At 48.2% G+C, this 19,957-nt stretch overlaps 2 protein-coding genes across 2 annotated transcripts; one reads left to right on the plus strand and one right to left on the minus strand.

Moving 5' to 3' along the window:
• Window positions 1-2,409: 2,409 nt before the first annotated feature.
• MEST (mesoderm specific transcript) lies at window positions 2,410-5,777 on the minus strand. The gene is made up of 4 exons (XM_061467876.1): window positions 5,526-5,777; window positions 4,518-4,697; window positions 3,218-3,317; window positions 2,410-2,713 (listed from the first exon to the last, which is right to left on the minus strand). Exons 1-4 carry the CDS (start codon window positions 5,770-5,772, stop codon window positions 2,410-2,412), a joined length of 831 nt encoding a protein of 276 aa, XP_061323860.1. The 5' UTR covers window positions 5,773-5,777.
• Window positions 5,778-6,621: 844 nt separating this feature from the next.
• On the plus strand, window positions 6,622-18,906 carry LOC133276740 (centrosomal protein of 41 kDa-like). Its single transcript, XM_061467877.1, has 11 exons — window positions 6,622-6,654; window positions 7,116-7,203; window positions 8,159-8,206; window positions 13,141-13,202; window positions 14,310-14,379; window positions 14,827-14,968; window positions 15,992-16,143; window positions 16,454-16,521; window positions 17,295-17,409; window positions 17,604-17,819; window positions 18,711-18,906. The coding sequence occupies exons 1-11, from the start codon at window positions 6,622-6,624 to the stop codon at window positions 18,857-18,859; spliced, it is 1,143 nt and encodes a 380-aa protein (XP_061323861.1). The 3' UTR covers window positions 18,860-18,906.
• Window positions 18,907-19,957: the final 1,051 nt, after the last annotated feature.

Raw genomic sequence — 19,957 nt, forward strand, 5'->3', positions numbered from 1 at the left:
TCGGGTGTGTCCCAGCCTCCCCTCCATGGGCCGAAGGCTGCGTGGAGACCTCCTAGCAGACCTTCCAGTATCTGAAGGAGGCCAATGAGGATGCTGTTAAGGATAAGTTCTTTACTGTAAGGGTGGTGAGGCACTGGAACGGGTTGCCAAAGGAAGTCCCTTGCCTACAGCTCTTCTTCCTCCACAGGCATTGCCACTCTTCCAGACCAAGGAGCGGCCCCACGGCGACGACTCTCCCGCTTCAGGAGAGTGCTGAGGGCTCTGCGCAAGGCTTTCACTTGCTCATGCCTCACTCCACGTGTGGAGGAGTAGCGCCCTGCTGCCAGCGCCAGGCCCAAGGGAGCTGTGCTGAGGATGTCATGCTGCAGCCTGCACTTGTTGTGGCTGCTTTCTTGGGCCAATAAATAATAACTCGTTTCCCCCCCCACTGCTCGTCTCTGCCTGTATGTTGGTTAGAGCATGTTTGTGTAATTCACGGACCTCTATATTTAATTAACGTAAAACAACTGACTTCAATCTAAGCGGCTACCTATCTGTTGCAATTAGTTCTAGTTTACACACAGTATGCTAGAGATTGGAAGAGACCTCAAAAGATCATCTCGTCCAGTCCCGCTTCCGGAGCAGGAACACCTACATAATGTTACACAGGAATGTGTCCAGGCGGGTTTTGAATGTCTCCAAAGATGGAGACTCCACAACCTCCCATCTGGGCAGCCTGTTCCAATGTTCCGTCACCCTCACTGAGAAGAAGTTTCTTCTCAAGTTTAAGTGGAACCTCTTGTGTTCCAGTTTGTACCCATTACCCCTTGTCCTATCACTGTTTGCCACCGAGTAGAGCCTGGCTTCATGCTCGTGACACTCCCCCTTTATATAGTTATATACACTAATAAGGTCACCCCTCAGTCTCCTCCAAACTATAGAGACCCAGCTCCCTCAGTCTTTCCTCATAAGGGAGATGCTCCACTCCCTTAATCATCTTCGTTGCCCTTCGCTGGACTCTCTCCAGCAGGTCCCTGTCCTTCTTGAACTGAGGGGCCCAGAACTGGACACAATATTCCAGATGGGGTCTCACCAGGGCAGAGTAGAGGGGAAGGAGGACCTCTCTCGACCTACTAACCACCCCCCTTCTAATACACCCCAGGATGCCACTGGCCTTCTTGGCCACAAGGGCACAGTGTTGGCTCATGGTCATCCTGTCGTCCACTAGGACCCCCAGGTCCCTCTCCCCTACACTGCTCTCTAACAGGTCGTTTCCCAACCTGTACTGGAACCTGGGGTTGTTCCTGCCCAGATGCAGGACTCTACACTTTCCCTTGTTATATTTCATCAAGTTATTCCCTGCCCAACTCTCCAGCCTATCCAGGTCTCGCTGGATGGCAGCACAGCCTTCTGGCGTATCAGCCACTCCTCCCAGCTTAGCGTCATCAGCAAACTAGGTAATAGTACACTCAATTCCCTCATCTAAATCGTTGATGAATATATTAAATAATACTGGTCCCAGTACTGACCCTTGAGGCACTCCACTAGTTACAGGCCTCCAACTAGACTCTGCCCCATAGACTACAACTCTCTGGCTTCTCTCCTTCAGCCAGTTCACAGTCCACCTCACTACCTGATCATCCAGACCACACTTCCTCAATTTAGCTGTGAAAATAGTTTGATAATTCATTGCCAATGGATGATTAAGAGTCGTTTGCTGAGGTTTAGCAGCAATCAAGACATGTACCTAGTACGCAGGGGATTTACTATGCAGTAACTGGGTTGTTGAATTAAATTCTTATTGGAGACCTTGAAAGTGTGACCTGAGAAAACTTCTCTGCAGCCAGTGGGTCCTCTAAGGGCTTGCCCGTGCCCTCCTGGATCTGCTGCCATGGGAAGGGTTGTTCCTAAGAGGGGGAGGCAGTGTGGATCCTCCTGGCTCCCTGGGGGGAGTAACTTGCTTCCATCTGCAAGTTGAAGGTGAGGAAAAGCAGGATCTCAGGTCTTGGCTGTGTTGGTGGAGCAGCTCTGCTGACACAGGCTCCCAAATACTGTCTGTCTGGTCTGACAGTTGAGCACCCACTGGAGAGGCTGAGCTCTGTGGTGTGCTTTGCCTGGAGGTTGTTCCCACTGGGAGCAGAGAGGAGTTTCCACGCTGGGGGAGAAGGATGCTTACAAACCCCACCAGATGCGGATACTCAGCTCACACCCACCAGCCCAAAATCCTTCCAGAGGCCCTGAACTGGAGAGAACCAGGTTTAGCTCCAGTTGTTAACAAAAGCCTATAAATTGAAGCCGCTGAGCTCCAAAGAAGCAAACTAAACCCCATGTTGTACATCTCCAGCATTGTCCTTCTCACACCATGCTCAGATCCTCCTGACTCCAAACTTAGGCACCTGCCTTGCATCACCCTGGCAGGAATCCCTGCTCCTACATCACACCCCAACGCTCTTTTGGGGTGCGGGGATGATCCCAGATCCCAACAGAAGCAGCTGGAAGCTCTGGAGAGCCAGGATCCAGGGACTGGGCTGCATTCTGGTTACCTTCCAGGCCACTCCCATGGCTCTGCCTGCAGACAGAGGGACACCAGAGGCATAAACCAAAGCTTATGCAGGAAGTAATGGGGATGTAGCTGTCAACGAGGACATTCCCGTTGTTGGTCTGCACAGCCATCCACATATCCCAGTACTCTGCCTGTGAAGGCTGTGTGTAGGGCCCAAAGACTGCCCCGAGCCTGGACAAGAGGGAGTTCAGAGCAGCAAAGCAGTAGATCTGTTAGTGTATGGATCAAGAACTAGCCCTGAAAACCTGAATACATCCACTGGGGAAAACGGGGAAGTACAGCAATGCAAATGGACCCCCGAATGCACCCAGAGTTGGATTTTGCAGGCTTTTTTTTTTGGGGGGGGGAAAGGTGGTTTGAAACATCTGATAAAAATATAGAGGGATTGGGCACTGTATGTGCTGTGGTTTGGGATTTCATGGCCTCTGGAATGTGCACAAGCTCAGTACCCAGAGGACAGAGGATTTCAGCATACCGTGAAATCTGTGTCATTAATAGGTGCCAACCTGGAGAGAGAATGGCCTGCAGGATCAAAGTCACTTAAATCCAGGGGCAAATTCCTCCTGGGACAGCACTGGGGGATCTGCTCATGTGCCAAACACCCACTACTCCAATTCCTATGTGGCCCCCTCCCCATGTTGCTCATACCCCCTGTATGGGCTGTGACCAACTCACCCTCTGGAGAAGACAAAGAAGTTCATCAGGCACGTGATGATGGGGGACAGCAGCCCCCCATCCTTGAGGATCTTGGGCACAAGGGAAAAAGGAGACAGTGCTGCTCAGTATCATGAAGATGGGCAAATCCTGCTACCTTAGGGGGCTTTCCTCCCAGTTCCCCATAAGCTGAGAGAACTGGGCTGGTTCAGCCTGGAGAAGAGAAGGCTCCTGAAGGGGAGACCTTAGAGCAGCTCCAGTGCCTAAAGGGGCTGCAGGAAAGCTGGAGAGGGGCTTTGGACAAGGGCCTGTAGGGACATACATGTCCTGGGTTCAGCAGTAGCAGTCAGTTTTTTTCTCCTTCTTACTAGCTGGTGCAGCGCTGTGTTTTGACTTTCAGCCTGGGAATAGAGCTGATAACACCGATGGTTTTAGTTGTTGCTAAGTCATGTTTACTCTGACCAAGGACTTTGTGAGCCTCATGCTCTGCCAGGGAGGAGGGGAGGCCGGGAGGAAGCAGAGACAGGACACCTGACCCAAGCTGGCCAAAGAGGTATTCCATACCACAGCACGTCATGCCCAGGGAGGTAACTGGGAGTTACCGGGAAGGGCACGGGACTCTCTTTTGGGGTCGAACTTGTTTCGGCGGGTGGTATCGTATTCTCTTCCCTTGTTATTTTCTCTTATCATTATTATCATTGGTGGTAGCAGCAGTGATTTGCGTTATACCTTAGTTACTGGACTGTTCTTATCTCAACCCCTGGGAGTTACATTCTCTCGATTCTCCTCCCCATCGCCCCGGGAGCGGGGAGGGGTGGGGGGAAGGAAAGAAGGACGGAAAGAAGGGGGGGGGGGGGAGTGAATGAGCTGCCTGACTGGTTTTAAACCACGACAGGACAGAACAAAGGGAATGGCTTTAACCTGCCAGAGGGGAGACTGAGATGAGCTCTTAGGCAGAAGCTCTTCCCTGTGAGGGTGCTGAGGCACTGGCACAGGGTGCCCAGAGAAGCTGTGGCTGCCCCATCCCTGGCAGTGAGAGCAGAAAGAGGGGACGTCTGTGGTGATGCTCAGCTATGGATGGCCACGGTCCCTTCCACTGTCACAGAAAGCACCTTCCAGCTTCAGGAAAACTGCAGGAGCTTGAAATATCCCAATAAACAGCAAGATCATCCCCAACCATAAACAGTTGTGAGTCCCTTTCTCCCACTTTGGGCTGGAGAAAGGGAAAGGATGATGCAAATAGAGCTTGGCTCCTGTGTAAGATATTGGAGAGGAACAAGGCTGATATCCTGGAGCACGGTGGTACCTCCTCTGCAGCATCACCCACCCCAGGCTGTCTCCTCATCCCCATGGAGGGAGAAGCCATGGGGGTTGCTGTCAGCATCCAACCCACATGCCCTCGCTGCCCTCACCTTGTACCAGTCGTACCTGGAGGTCAGGAATCCATGCAGGAGCACAATGATGTCAGAGCTGGGAAGGGAATGGGGCACCTCAGCATCAGCTTCCCCCGATTTCCTCCTATAGGAGACACACTTTGCTGTTTGATTCACTAGAACCCGAACCAGCATCATGATGTTGTCTTTCCCACTGCTCCTTTAAAAACCAAGGTGGGTTTGACTTGCACCACAGCTTCGGAAACCCAACCAGATGAGGAACCACTGGTACCAACTGCTTGATGCAAACAGGGATTTACTTAGCACAAATCAACTGCAGCTGCCTCTAAGATGCTACAACCGGTCACAACTGCTCCAGCAAAAAGGCCTTTCCTTGCTGTGACCATCAGAGGCTCTTGGGATCCTTCCCACTGGGAACAGAGCTTGTGCAGGGCCTGGAGCACAAGTGTGATGGGGAACGGCTGAGGGACCTGGGGGGTTCAGTCTGGAGAAGAAAAGGCTCAGGGGGGACCTTATTGCTCCCTACAACTGCCTGAGAGGAGGATGGAGCCAGGAGGGGTTGGGCTCTGCTCCCAAGGAACAAGGGGTGGGACAAGAGGAAACAGCCTCAAGCTGCACCAGGGCAGGTTTAGATGGAGCTGAGGAACAATTCCTTCCCCAGAGGGTGCTCAGGCATTGGAACAGGCTTCATGATCTTGAAGCTCTTTTCCAACCTGGTTGATTCCACGATCACCCCATTATGTGCTCTGATAATGAAGACCCACAGCACAGCTGGATCCACACAGCAGCTCCCCTTAAAGCCATTGTGGTCTGGGAGGCATTTGCCATCACTTTGCCTTGGGGACATCCCTGGGTGCACCGAGGGTACCAGAACCACCACCCCTCTCCCCACTGTGATGGACGACGTGTCCCTGGTATTGGTGCAGCCCCATCACCTCTATAGAAGATGTTCTGGTCCCGGTATGTGAAGTACCCTCCAGAGGACCTCCAGGAGAGGAGAGCTGGGGATAGCCCAGGGGGCGGGATGTGAAGGTACACGGTGAGGAGGGGCATAGTCAGCAGCCCCACCTGCACCCACCACTCCTTCATCCCGTGGGAATGAGGCACCACTCCATAGGGATCTGTCCCATTAACTCTCGTATCCCCATAACCCAATCCAAAACCCCCAAGAGACAGGTCCATGACATCAAAGGGTCTCAAGGTTAAGGTATGAGGGGTGGTGTGGGCCCCAATTGGGGTCTAATGGATGGATGTGGTCCCCATTTGGGGTCTGAGGGGGAATGGAGCTGCATAGGGGGCCTGAGGGGGGACATGGGTCCCCCAGTGCATGTCTAAAAGGGGATAGGCACCCCATTGAGGGGCTGAGGGGGACATGGACCCCGTTGGGTTCATTGGGAGGGCTGAGGCTCTGTGGCCCCATTGAGGGTCTGAGGGGAATGTGGACCCTATTACAGGTGACACGTGCCCCATTGATGGTCTAAGGGGACACGGACCCCATTGGGGTGCTGGGACTGTGAGGCCCCCTTGAGGGTCTAAGGCTCAAAGCCCCGCCCCCGAATAAGCCCCGCCCGTAGCCCACAAGGCCCCGCCCCTCGAACAAGCCTACCCCCCCCCCCCCCCAGGTGTCATGTGCTCATCTCAGACCACGCCTCCTCCCTCCCTGCCGTGCTCCCCCTCCTCGGAGGGGTGTCAGGTCCCGCCCACCGCGGAGGCCCCGCCCGCCTGTGGGCGTGTCCTCGATGCGGTGAGGGGAGCCCCGCGCGCGCGCCGCCACGGCTCTCCGGGGGCAGGGCCAACGGCCCGCACCGCGCATGCGCCGCTCCACCCATCTCTCCGCCTCAGCGCTTAGAAGCCGTTGCCCGGCGACGCTTGAGGCTTACCTCAACCCGCTCCCCCTCAACCGCTCGGCGTCCCTTCTGCGGCTTCTGATTGGCCGCGGGGAGAGAGGCGAGGCCAATCAAAGCGGGCGTAGTTGAAGGGTTGGACGTCAGAATCTGGAGGGCGGTTGGGTAAGCGGGTACCGGCGGGACGATGTCGAGCAGGAGGAGCGTTGGGGATCCTGAGGTGGGTGCTGGGATCCTCTCTTCAGCCTCGCTTTCCCTTCACCGGCACCCTTGCAGCGGGGACTGTGGTGGGTTGCTGGAGGCCGGGCCCCTGCCCTGAGGGGATGTGAGGGGTAACGGGAGGGTTGGCGGGGGGGTGTCGGCAGCTTGCAGAGGTGTGAGTGGGGATGGGGGGGTTTATGGGGTTAGAGCCGGGTGAGCTGTGGTGGAGAGAGGAAGGGAAATGGGCTAGTGGAAGTTGTCCCTACCCAAGGTAGGGGTTGGAGCTGGGTGAGCTTTAAGGTCTCTTCCAACCTAAACCGGTCCATGATTCTATGATTCTGAGAGCAGGGGATGTCTGAGAGGTTGCTTGTGGTCTTGCTCCTCTTTTTACTGTCTCTTAGACCTTTTCAGATTGCTTTTCCTGTTAATGGGAGAGGTTTTTTGTCTTTAAAACAAATAATAGCTGTATATTGACTTCCTTGTGTATTTTCTTTTGTAAACCAGTATTTAACCAGGCGCATCCCTCAGAATCCCAAATACCAACATATAAAAACCCGTCTCAATACTGGTAAGTGAAGCTGATGCTAGTGAGTGACGTTGTAGTGTAACAACACCAAATGTGGATGTAGGAGCATAGAAAAATATGCTGATTGTCTTCTGACTCTGTCCTGAGCTGCTTTACCCCACATACCAGCTATATCAGAACTCGCATCCTGATTATGATGTGTTACAGCTTAGAAACTTGGGCTCTGCAGTGACAGTTCCCATGGAAATTGCTGGCCTTGGAGTTTATTATTCTTATATTAGTTAATATCTTGACAATGGTGTAAGTCAAGATGGTTGTTTGGGGGGTGTCTTCAGGGAATGGCCAGGTTGGACGGGGCTTGGAGCAACCTGCTCCGGTGGAAGGTGTCCCTGCCAATGGCAGGGGGTTGGAATTGGAGGAGCTTTAAGGTCCCTCTCAACCCAAACCATTCCATGATACTTCTGCCCCCCCCTTGCTGGAAATCCTATAAAATGCACTCAGGTACATCTGTAGAACTGAAGCAGCACTGTAGGTATGTGTAGAAGATTTGAGCTCCTCCTGGTGTGGAGCATCTCTAGTGACTTTCACCTGGGCTTTAACCTAAGGGCCACCTCCTGTTCCCTGGGGTTCAGCAGGTCCTTTGACTTTGCTATTTAGTTTGGCTTTTCTTTGTGAGAGAAAATTTCTAGGAGGACAATTATGCTCTTGTTTATGGCTGCCTTGTGTTCTCATGGTGAAAGAGGATCTGCAGCAACGTCTGTTGTCATAGGCTGATCTTCTTATTTAAAAAATCCAAATTTAAGACTTAAAAGCCCTGAAGAAAAGCACTAATAAAATAAATCAAACTGATCCCTTCCCCCCCCCTTCTTTTCCCCCCATTTTCCCACCCGTCCTTCTTTTTCCCTTATTTTTTTCCCTCTTCTGCTTTTCCTCCATATTCCCCCCCTCCCTTTTCATCTTTTTCTCTTTATTTTTCCCCATTTCCCTCTTTTTACAGGGCACAGTTTGACAAAATACACTGAGAAGTTGGCAAAAGTCAAAAGAAGTGAGTGTCTGAGAGGAGCAGAATGTAACTGGTGGGTTAGTTCCAAACAGGAAGAGCATCAAGGAGCAGGGATTGAATCCTGGGCCCTCTATTTGCTTGGAAATCTCTACTCCGTTGATTCCCACAGCCATTTACAGGAAGGAATAGCAGAAACATGCAGCAGTACGATACAAAGATGCTTCTGCCTTGATTTTTGGATGCTTTCTGCTTTGTCTTGTGCCTTATTTCTCTGTCTCTCTTACTGCTTGACAGATATAACTTAAGAAACCAGGCAGGCAGTTCTAGGAGTCTTTCCAGATCCTTCTTAGTGCAACGTCTTGCTATTGAATGGAAACCAGATAGGAAGAAGTTTTCTGGACTGAGAAAACTAGACTAGATCCATCTGGAAGACTCAGACTGTGCTCCTGAGGCTTTAGTTTGCTTTTGGGTAACAAATTGAGATCTCTTACCTCTGTTGTTTTAACATGCTTGGATTTCTGTCAGAATACTCCAAGGTTCTGCTTATTCCTGTGTAACTCGTTGATTTTACCAGAGCCAAAGGCTGATGCTTGGAAGCCTCTGGCTTGTTTAGGCTGATGAAAACCTGACTGATTCTTATTTCACTCTCTTCTTCCACTGAAAACAGGCCTTTAAGAAAAACTCTTACTAAAAAGCAAAATTTTACTACTATTGTCCAGATTATTCTCTCACAGAGAGCCAAGAAAGCTCTTAAACCTAGAAAGCTGCATTTCTTTCTGTGGAAAACAAAACCCATCCCTGTTAATGAGGATTAATTTGATTTGGAACATTCAGGTTTAATTCTTGGACCCATTTATTCTGTCCCTCTGAGCTGGTGCTGTTCGCATTAGAAGGCAGGTCACTAATCTGTCACATGAATATATCAGAGCTCAGCTTTTTGCAGAATGGTCCTTTGTTGCTGGCTTGTTTGTTGTTTTGCTGTAAGCACCACAGGTCTGTGGGGAGAATCAAAGGAGAAATGACTTTTCTATCCAAAATCCTGTGTTGCCTGGCTAAGATTTCAGTGCTTGGCACTGGCTTGCCATCACTTGTTCTCTGTGCTTCAGATCTTGTTGTATGGCTCTAGTTGGTTTTCAATCTCTGCTCTGGGTCTGATTTGGTTCCATGTAGGGCTTCTTTTGTTGAACCACAGCTCTGGAACCCAACAGAAACTTTCCCATTCTCTTTGGGCTGAATAGACACCTTCTGTTCCCAGGCAATTTGGAAACTTCTTCCCCTTGGTTTCTCATGAATAGATGACACCATTTGGACACAACTTTAAATACCCACTACAGGCAACTCTCTGTCTCTTGTGTAATGTGAGAGAGAGGAATTTAAACCTGTGGAATTAAAATGAAGAGAGCTGGAACCATGATGATTTGTTCCTTTTGGAGGATTGACTTGAGGAGAGGCACCGAGTCTTTTCCTTTCCGAAGCCCTGAGGAGCACATCCTTGATTCCACAATAATTCCAGCCCCAAAGCAGTTCACTGAAGGGAAGAATGTCAGAAAATTCCAGTGGATCTTCCAGGACAGAACTGGGTACATTGCGTTGCTTCTACAGGCAGGAGCAGCACTTCCTGCGACCTTCCTGATCACTGCTGGGATGTTCATGCAAAGCAGTCAAATTAGTTTGTTGTAATAACACCAGCTTTGGGCTGGTTTTCCTGTTGATAGGAATAATTTTGGGTGGTAAAGGTAAGATCTAGGTCATAAAGAGATAAATAATCCTCACTTGAGGTGGGCAGAAAGCATCCAGCAGCTGTTTTGTGTGAGCACTGTGATAGTTTGGTCAGTATTCATAGGCATCCAGCTCTTCATAAACTTTCTGCTTTTCTTTATCCTTGTAAGTTAAGTTGATTTCTTGCTCGTCACATGACTGAAGGGCTCTTTTTGCCCATGGCTGGGGTGGTTTAACCGTATGGACATGGGCTACATGTGGGTTTTGTGTCCAGCAGAGGAAATGGGCTGAATTATTGCTGGTATTTTCCTGTTAAAGTGAGACTTTAGCAACCTGAACCTGAGGCTTGAAGCCAAGTTCATTTTGAAGTGCATGGATGTTCTGAAATCTAGTTTATGCATAGGTCTTGTACTTGATTCAGCCCCATAGTTTGAAATGTATAGCGCACCCTGCAGTGCGCAGGGATGTTTTGGATGGGCTTCTTTTCCTTAGGTAAGCTGTTGAGTAGCAAGTAGGCACTTGCTTTGCTGCCTGATAAACATTGTATAGCATAAAATGTTGAATTTAGGAGCTCTGCTTGGTCTGAACACTGAAAAGCACTTGGTCTGCCTCTTCAGGAAGCACATTTAAGAAGGAAGGGATAAGAATAAGACCAAACCAGAGATTAAAACTCGCAATTTCTCTTTTTTTTTGTCTCTGTTTTGCTCTTATAAGGTTCCTTAGGTTGTGTATGGGGGGAATCTTGTCCAAGCATTGTCACCACTTGTATTGAGAAGAGATCTCAGCCTCCAGCATTCATGTGGCTCCTTCTCTAAACACATGTCATCTTGAGCATTTCCCTAAGCTAATCTGGCAGTAATTTTTGGTGTAGTGGATTCAGGTGTATGGATTTGAGACCTTCCTCCCCCTTTCTCCACCTTGCTTAAGCTAATGGAGCATTCAGCAGATGGTTATAGAGGATTTAAAATTGCTTAACTGGCTGGATTTGCTGAAGGTCCTGTTCTCTGTTGTTAAAGTCTGTTCTCTGTTATCTCTCTTAGCTGAAGAGAGACCACTTTGCAATCTCCTCCAACAGTTAGAAACATGCAAAGGATTTTTCTTTATTAAATATAAAAATCTCTTTACTTCAGAGCTGGAGCTTCATAAGGGAGGAAGAGGAGGAAAAGAGAGAGTTTAGATTCCTTAGTGTGGCTTCAAGAGCTTCATGCAGAGCTCTGTTAGAGCTGCAGTGCCTGACACAGGAGGAATTTTGTACATCTTTGCCTTTCCCTGCCAGTGCAGTACTGACCTTTCTTATTTTCCCTCACTTTTCTTTCGTATCTTCTTTGTAGCTGTAAATTTCCCAAAGGACAAGGCTTCTATTACTTCCCATGGGAGGCTTTTTTATATCAAGATGTTCCTACAGATACTAGTCTTTGCTTCTGTTTCCTCCTACATAAACCCTTTTGTTTCCCATTAGAAGGCTCTTCTCTCCCTTGTGTTTACACATCTCAAGTATCTGTCTGCAGTCTGCCTCTTGTCATTGCTTCGTTAGGGCTGTTAATCTCGGCTCTGGTTGTCTGTCAGTCATTCCAGCAGCTGTCTGGCTTTCCTTGCTACCTCAGCTTTGTCTTCAGGCTTAAGATTAAATTAGTCCAGTTTTTCTGTAGCAATTGTGTCAGCTTTGAGCTGGTATCCACACTGAGCTGCTGCTTTCTGCGTGAAAGAAATTCTTTCATTTATCTCTCCCTCTAGATATCCATATCAGGGAATTGTAGGGATTGGAATTTGACAGCTAAAAGTAAGAAAACCTGGAGCATCTGAAGATTAAATATGCATGTTTAGCTTAGTACCTGACAAGACAGAGTCTGACATAAGATGTCCTTGTGCTCTGATCCTCCTGTAACTTGCACAAAGTAAAAGTTCAATCCAATATCTAAAGGGGCTGCAGGAAACCTGGACAGGGGCTTTGGACCAGGGCCTGTATGGACAGGCCAAAGGAATGGCTTTGATACCGGGAAATAAAGGGTTAACATTGTGCCTGCTTCCTTAAGCAGTCGCTGTGCTTAGTGAAGCAGAACCTTAGGAGTCAAAGTTGCTAGAAAGGTGAATTGTAGGAGTTGCAGCTGCTAGGCAGAATTGTAGTAGGTAAGATTCATAGCTTAATGTTTAAGACATTCTTGTTCAAATAGTATCTTTAGAAAGAAAAGGAACAAAAGATAACCAGAGTAACAAAATTGGCAAACTTGACAAGTTTCTGCTTTAAGATACATAAAACCAGCTTGTACCAAACCTGAAGTCTGGACAGGAGCCGAAACCCTATTGAGTCTGCGTGAAAGCAAGAGGTTGCTCGCAGTGATGAAGAGGAACTACAGGCCTTCATCCCCACGACCCCCTAATGACCACCACCAGGAGGCCCTGCGCAGGCGCATCAATGGGACGAATGCCAGAAAACTAATTATAATACTAGACGGGAATAGGTTTTGCATATGTATTAGGCGTGAAGCAATCTCATGTTTAGGTAATCATTATATGTGATGTAAATGCACTGAGTGGCAAAGGAGGGTGTGCATGCTTTTGGAGGAGTAGCCCCCATGCGCCTCAGCTGAATAAAGCATACCTACTTTACAACTCTAACGAGTTGTGGAGTCAATCCGTGTATCAGCTTTAACCTGCCAGAGGGGAGACTGAGATGAGCTCTTAGGTAGAAGCTCTTCCCTGTGAGGGTGCTGAGGCGCTGGCACAGGGTGCCCAGAGAAGCTGTGGCTGCCCCATCCCTGGCAGTGTTCAAGGCCAGGTTGGACACAGGGGCTTGGAGCAAGCTGCTCTAGTGGAAGGTGTCCCTGCCTGTGTTAGGGGTTGGAACTGGAGGAGCTTTAAGCTCCCTTCCAACCCAAACCAGTCTGGGATTCTATGATTCCAGTAAACTTAATCTGGTTTAAGAGGCTTTGTGACATAGTGGGCTTCAAAGAACAGCAGACAAAGGTGCTAAATTCATGAAACTTTCTCCAGCAAGAAGAGAAAACACACAGTGATGCACACTTGACCCTAAAAGCAACTAAATCTGCCTTCTCCACTTTAACCATATCTGGACAAGATCTCTCTTTATAACTGGTATTACTTTTCACAAAGTCGTCAGGTTTTGGTGCCCCAAAATCCCGCTGCATTGGTGAAGAGAGTCTATGAGAATAGCTGGGACTCAGCCCATGAGCTGGTACAGCAAAAGGTGGGAATTAACTGAAAACTGACCTTGTTTTTCTTATGTTTTCTCTCTGAAGGTTACAGATATAGAAAGGATGAGCTGTTTAAAAGGCTGAGAGTGACCACTTTTGCCCAGTTGGTATGTATGGTTCCCTCTGTGGCCTCTGAAAGTTGTCATCTTTTAGGAGCAGCATTTTTTGTCTCTCTAAAACTTTCATGTTGTTATTTCCTGCAGTGTTTTAACTCGCTGTACCCTGTTCTCTCCCCAGTTACGTGGCCTTAGTAACTCCTGTACTGGCTTTGTCCTGCCCTTATAGATTGCCCTTAATACAAGGAAACCATTTAGGCCAATATTTTCAGAGTAGTAGAAATGGTTTTAGTTTCAAATTCAAGTTTTTGGTGACTCTATCTTTGAAATGTATTCCCTATTTTTTTTATGTCCCTTCACTTAAGAGGATTTTTAAGCCTCTTATAAGAAAAGAGGGCTACGTAAAGGAGGTTCAGATCTGATCTCCTCAAGCTTTATGTCACAGCCTGAAGCCCTCCCTACCAGGGGGTTTTGCTGCACATGATGGAAATGTTCTTGACTTCAAGGCTTTCTGTGTGTTTTTAAATCAAATGAATCCAAATATTAAAGGCTGGTAAATTTGATCTGTAAATGAAGAGCTGAGTGGTGCTTATGTGTTAGTTCACAAAACCTAATAAAAACTAGAAAAATACAAGCTCTCTTCTAAGGAGAGAATGTTAAAGTTGCAGATATTAAAGGACTGGGTTTAGCAGACTCCCATCTTCAGTTCCCCTGGATTAAGACCAGTCCTGTACCTCTCACTGGTGCAATGAACTGATTTACTATGAGAACATCCCAGGTCTTCTCTGTGGAATAATCCCATGTGTGATTTTAGCCAGTGCAGTGTATGCTCTGAAATGTTTTAGTGACTGAACTTGATAAGTTAGACAGCATTCTGGTATTTGATGTTACCTGTGTGGCACATGTGGCTTTTCTTTCCTCCAAAGTTGAGTGTTCTGGGGGTTTTCTTTGCTACAACTTCCACTTAATAAAAGGACAAACTTGCTGTACAAGCATCATATACACACCTATGTGTGACCTTGAAGTCCAGTAGAAGTTGCAATGAGTTAAATGCGTCTTGGCTTGAGGATTGTTTTTCCTTAAGCTGATCCCTGCTCTCTCGCAGTGACATCAGTGCATGTGTATCAAGGTATTGTTGCTCTCTTTTGTCTCCCGCAGGTCATCCAGGTTGCCTCTTTATCTGATGAAATCTTAGAAGTGACAAACGAGGAGATCCCCAAGCTGGAAGGTAACAGTATTTGTTGTAAGCACAAAGAGAGGGAGCTATAGATCACTGTCATGTGGTGAGCTGGGTCCTGACAGACAGAGTTAGCTATTCAGCAGGGGAAAAATAACTTCACTTTTGGCCTTCAGCCACTTCACTTTGTGGACAGCAACACTCCTAAACAAGAAAGGCTGCAAGTAAGAAAGTCCTCATGCTGCCAAGTTTATTGTAACTCAGTAGATATCATGCCTCAAGAACTACATATTCATTCTTCAAATTAGATCTTCAGCTCTTAAAAATCCTATGGCTCTTTATTATTAATATGAGGCTGTTAGTAAAACATCCTTATAAGAGGATGAAATAAGGCTGTCTTTGAGAGACACACTTTCTCCTAAGACTAGGAACTGGCTTAAAACCTGCTTGCTTATTTCCTACAGCATTTTAACTCTTTGCACCCTGTTCTCTCCCCAGATGGTGATTCTGCTGCTCCACATCCAGATGCTGAAGTCACAGAAGGGACAAATGGGAAAGGAAGCCCTGATAGGACACCCAGTCCAGTCCTGTTCCTAAACAATGCAGGGGCTGGGGTTTCCTATCGCTCCACACTGCAGAGGTGCCTGACAATAATACACCATTTCCTTCCTGTCATAGCAGATAATTCCTTTTATCCAGCTAGGTTTTTTTAATTGCTGTTAAATAGCTTTATATTGTATTTCTCATTAAAGCCTGAGTTTGGAGGTCTGGAAGTGTGAGCAAGAGAGGGCTTGGCAGATTTTCCTGTCTGAGCTAGGTTTGAGGCTGTAACCCAGCCCTCTGGCCACCTGAAATGGGTGACCAGGAAATGTATTTGTGGGATTTGATCCAGGTCCCTGGGTTGAAGAATCCACGTTATAAACTGCTCTGGTAAACTCAGTAATGTGCCTTGCTGACGATAACACATAGTTCCATGGTTAGAATAAAAGGCCAGTTTCCAAACCCACTACATCACTAATCAAGGTCAGAGGTACCAGAAAGACATTGTAAGAGGAAGCTTTGTCTGGGCTCTTCCCTTGCAAACGCTAACAGTTGAGATGCTCACCTGACAGACCTAGTGATCATGTATTCAAGCTGTCAATTTAGTGACCACTAAGGGCATCTGGAGGTTTCTCTTCATGTCCTGTACCCAGTGTAGTGGTGAAATGGGAAACCTCTGCATAGCACTGGTGCCTGACAGTTATTCAGTGTGTTTGACTTGCTGAGATCTTGGGTCTAGTGTAAGGTATCCCTGCCCATGGCAGGGGCTTGGAACTGGATGATCTTAAGGTCCTTTCCAACCCAAACCATTCTGTGATTCTATGATCTTGGTGTTGGCAGTTTCTTAAGTATCATTCTCCCTCGCTTTATGATGTAAACCACCAGTAACTGATTGATCCAGAAGAGTATGGCATTTCACATAGCAAGGCTGTACTCTGTTTCATATCATGACAAAAGCAGTCTCTTCTGATGTCCTGGAAAGTGTGAAATAGAGCCTCTCCATTTCCATGTGGTGTATGGTGGTACTGGGATGGCAATGGACTATTGGAACTGTGACTGGTGGCGAGGTATGGAAGCATTCAGAGTGAGAGCTGGTATCATAACCTCCTCTTTCCTCTTGCAGTGTGATAAGTGGTATTGGTGAACTGAGTATACAGGAGGACACTCCAAAGAAAGAAGAAACTGAGGCTAAAGACACACCTTATCCTGATTGCCCCTTCCTGCTTTTGGATGTACGAGACCGCGACGCATACAACCAATGTCATATTATTGGAGGTGAGGAGACTACAATCCCACAGCAGGCTCAGCTGGGATCATCCTGCTCCATCTCATATCCTGGCTGGCTTCATTTTAACCCCCAGGATGGGACATTCTTAAGTGCAGAATGCTCTCAGCACTCACCCAGTACACCCATCTTTCCTGGAAAGGGATAAGGGTGTGGAGCTGATGCTGATCCCTTATTCAGTGGATTTCCGTGTCTGCTGAACCTCAACAAGTCATTGTCACTTGTACTGCAGGTTGTGTGATGGTTGATGTTCGGCTGCTGTATGATTTTTCTCTCTTTGTCTTTTAATCTCTTCTGCAGCTTATTCCTACCCTATTGCAATGCTGTCTAGAGCCATGAATCCATACTCAAATAGTATTCTGGAATATGTATCCTTTACATATGAAGAGCTGACCTAAAACAAATAAGGGGGGGGGGGGGATGTTGGGGGAGGCTTTCAAGACCAGTTGGGGCTGTAGCAGTTGCTGTCACTGGGACAATGCTCAACAAAATCCAGGGATTTCAAAAGGAAGATGGGAGAGGAGGTCCTTTATGCTGACTGTGTTTACTTCGTGAGGCTCTGCTGCCACCATCAGATGCCAGATTCTAGTTCCTCAAGGCTGTAACACCTCTTGACTCCCGTGGGAGCTGCCTGAATTTGGCATTTCATGGGGTTTTGGCTGCTGGAAGGCAAAGCCATACTTGGGCTCCCACCCCTGCAGTTGGTCCACATTCATCAAATCTTTTGGCTTCTTCTCAGCACATTGATGGGGATTGGCTTTTCTTTGAGGTTAGAAAGAGGATTATCAGGCAGGATTAGGCTGATAATTGTTCTCTTGAGAGGGCTGCAGGGGAGAGGGGAGGTTGTAAATGAAGGTGCTTCATGCTCTTGCCTGTTACTAACCAGTGTTAGAACAGTGGTGGACACTTGCTGCAGGGGCTGCACTCCTGTGGGGATTAGGCTGTGTCCTTTGTGTCTGTCAAGCCTCATCACCCAGAAATCAGATTTAAATCACAGATGCAGGGAAGACTTGATTTAAATACTGATACTTGCAGATCAAGCGGGGATTCTCTCAGTCTCCAGTCCCATTTGTCTCCTTTTTCTCTAAAAGGGTATTAAGAGTTATGTGAAGTTTCCAAATGAATCCTTAACTCTTAGCAGAAAAATGCCCATGGGAAGATGATAATTCTGTATGACAATGATGAGAGATTAGCCAGCCAGGCCGCAACATCTATGTGTGAGAGGGGCTTTGAGAACGTCTTCTTGTTATCTGGAGGTAAGTGGGGATGGGCAGGACCCCTTGAGACCTCAGGAGGGTGGATCAAGAGCAGAGAGCATGGCTTTGTGTGAGCTGGAACTTGGCAAGAGCTGGATATTCAGCTCTGCCAAGTGTTTTACTTGGCACTGGTCCACTCACTGATCCCATCCTAGCTGGTGGTCACTGGTAACATGTGACATGTCCATCTGCAGGTCTAAAGGTCCTAGCACAGAAGATCCCAGAAGGACTCATCACAGGCTCGCTCCCTGCATGTTGCCGCATAACACCTCCCTCTGGATCTGCCCAGAAGAAGACCTCTCTGCAGGTGCCATTCACACCAGCTGAGAATAGATGGAGATTTTCTGAAGATAATCTACAGAAGATTAAATACTACCTTGAAGAGGAGCACATTCCTTCAGACACTACCAGTAAGAGTCCGGAACAAACGCTGCAGCCCCTTGCTGTAGCTCTTGAGCCTGCCCTGCAGCACTTTCTCTGTCATAATCTTCCCATGAGAGAGCTGGGAGAGGAGTTTGATTTCTAAACAGACTGAGAGGATCCACTAAAACCTGTGCTATGCCAATCCCAGAGGATTTAAATCTTGCATAGCTACACAGTGGTAAAATTCTGGGACTGCTGGGGGTTGGCATATGCCATTTTACCCACTACATTTAAATGTCTTTAGGTTTAACTGGTGATTAATAGGGTCTTCAGGTGCTTAGGCCTCCGTAGTTAGATAGAAACTCTGCCCAAACCCTGCACTGAATTATCCATGGGTCTGTATGTTTACAGGGACAGCTGGAGAGGCAGCAAGGGACAGCAGATCATAGAATCCCAGCCTGATCTGGGTTGGAAGGGACCTTAAAGATCATTCGCTTCCAACCCCCTGCCATGGGCAGGGACACCTTCCACTAGAGCAGCTTGCTCCAAGCCCCTGTGTCCAACCTGGCCTTGAACACTGCCAGGGATGGGGCAGCCCCAGCTTCTCTGGGCACCCTGTGCCAGCGCCTCAGCACCCTCGCAGGCAAGAACTTCTTCCTTATCTCCAATCTGAACTTCCCCTGTTTCAGTTTGAACCTGTTGCCCCTTGTCCTATTACTCCAGTCCCTGATGAAGAGTCCCTGTCCAGCATCCTTGTAGCCCCCTTCAGACACTGGAGGCTGCTCTGAGGTCTCCACGCAGCTTCTGTTCTCTAGGCTGAACAGCCCTCATGTTCTCAGCCTGTCTGCATATGGGAGGTGCTCATCCATCATTTGTGTGTCCTTGTGCTCCATCCCACACTCAGCTCCTGACCTTTGGGTTGTTTCTTTTCCCCACAGGCCATTTTAGCAGTGGCTCTTCAGGATGCAGCTTCAAGGCAACAGCCATGAGGAGCAGCCCCAGTCTCCCCAGCACTGCTGGCAGTGGGGGAGTCCTCAGTGCCCACTCGTTCGGCAGGAACAGCGTCCAGAACAGGCCATGGAAATAAGCAGCAGTGTCTTATGCCACTGAATAAATCTGGAAGCAAGAGCTGGTAAAGTCCTGATTTTGCTGTGGGAGACTGATCCAAAACCCACAACTGCTCAGGGCTGTGTGAAAACCTCCTTCTGCCATGGGCAGACCAAACTAGCCTGAGGAATTTGAGATTCTCCAGATCCAGAACTGAATGTACTTTCTGGTTGTCTTGATGGGTTTGTATGCTTTGGGGCTTCTTGACTTGATGTTCTTTGGAGGATTGTCGTGGTTTAAACCCAGTCAGGTAATTCGTTCGCTCACTTCCCCCCCTTTCTTGCCCTCCCCCTGCTCTCGGAGGGACGGAGAGGAGAATCAAAAGAATGCAACTCCCACGGGTTGAGATAAGAACAGTTTAGTAACTAAGGTATAACACAAATCACTACTGCTACCACCAATGATAATAATGATAAAGGAAATAACAAGGGAACAGAATACAACACCTCACCACCCGCTGACCGATAACTCGCCCCCCAAGCCCCACCAAGCTCCGACCGATACCTCCTCCAACCCTGCAGTCTCCCGGCCCTCCCGGCTAACTCCCAGTTACATCCTGGGCATGACGTGCTGTGGTATGGAATACCTCTTTGGTCAGTTTGGGTCAGGTGTGATTTGTGTTATACCTTAGTTACTAAACTGTTCTTATCTCAACCCGTGGGAGTTGCATTCTTTTGATTCTCCTCTCCGTCCCTCCGAGAGCAGGGGGAGGGCAAGAAAGGGGGGGAAGTGAGCGAACGAATTACCTGACTGGGTTTAAACCACGACAATCCTCCAAAGAACATCAAGTCAAGAAGCCCCAAAGCATACAAACCCATCAAGACAACCAGAAAGTACATTCAGTTCTGGATCTGGAGAATCTCAAATTCCTCAGGCTAGTTTGGTCTGCCCAGACAAGACCCAAACCTGACTCTGCTTAACTTTTGAGATCAGACAAAATGGTTGTGGGTAGAACACAGCCTGTGTGTGTGCCAACATGCTGATCCCCATCACAATCAGCAGGCAGGTCCCAAGGATACCCAAAGGCCATTCAGAGCCTCCAGAACTCTCACACGATGCTGCTGTACTTGTCACTGGG

Source organism: Pezoporus flaviventris, unplaced genomic scaffold (genome assembly GCF_033815535.1).
Source record: "Pezoporus flaviventris isolate CSIRO_AGI_PZ_B2104156 unplaced genomic scaffold, CSIRO_AGI_Pfla_v1 ptg000046l, whole genome shotgun sequence".
NCBI classification, from domain to species: Eukaryota; Metazoa; Chordata; class Aves; order Psittaciformes; family Psittacidae; genus Pezoporus; species Pezoporus flaviventris.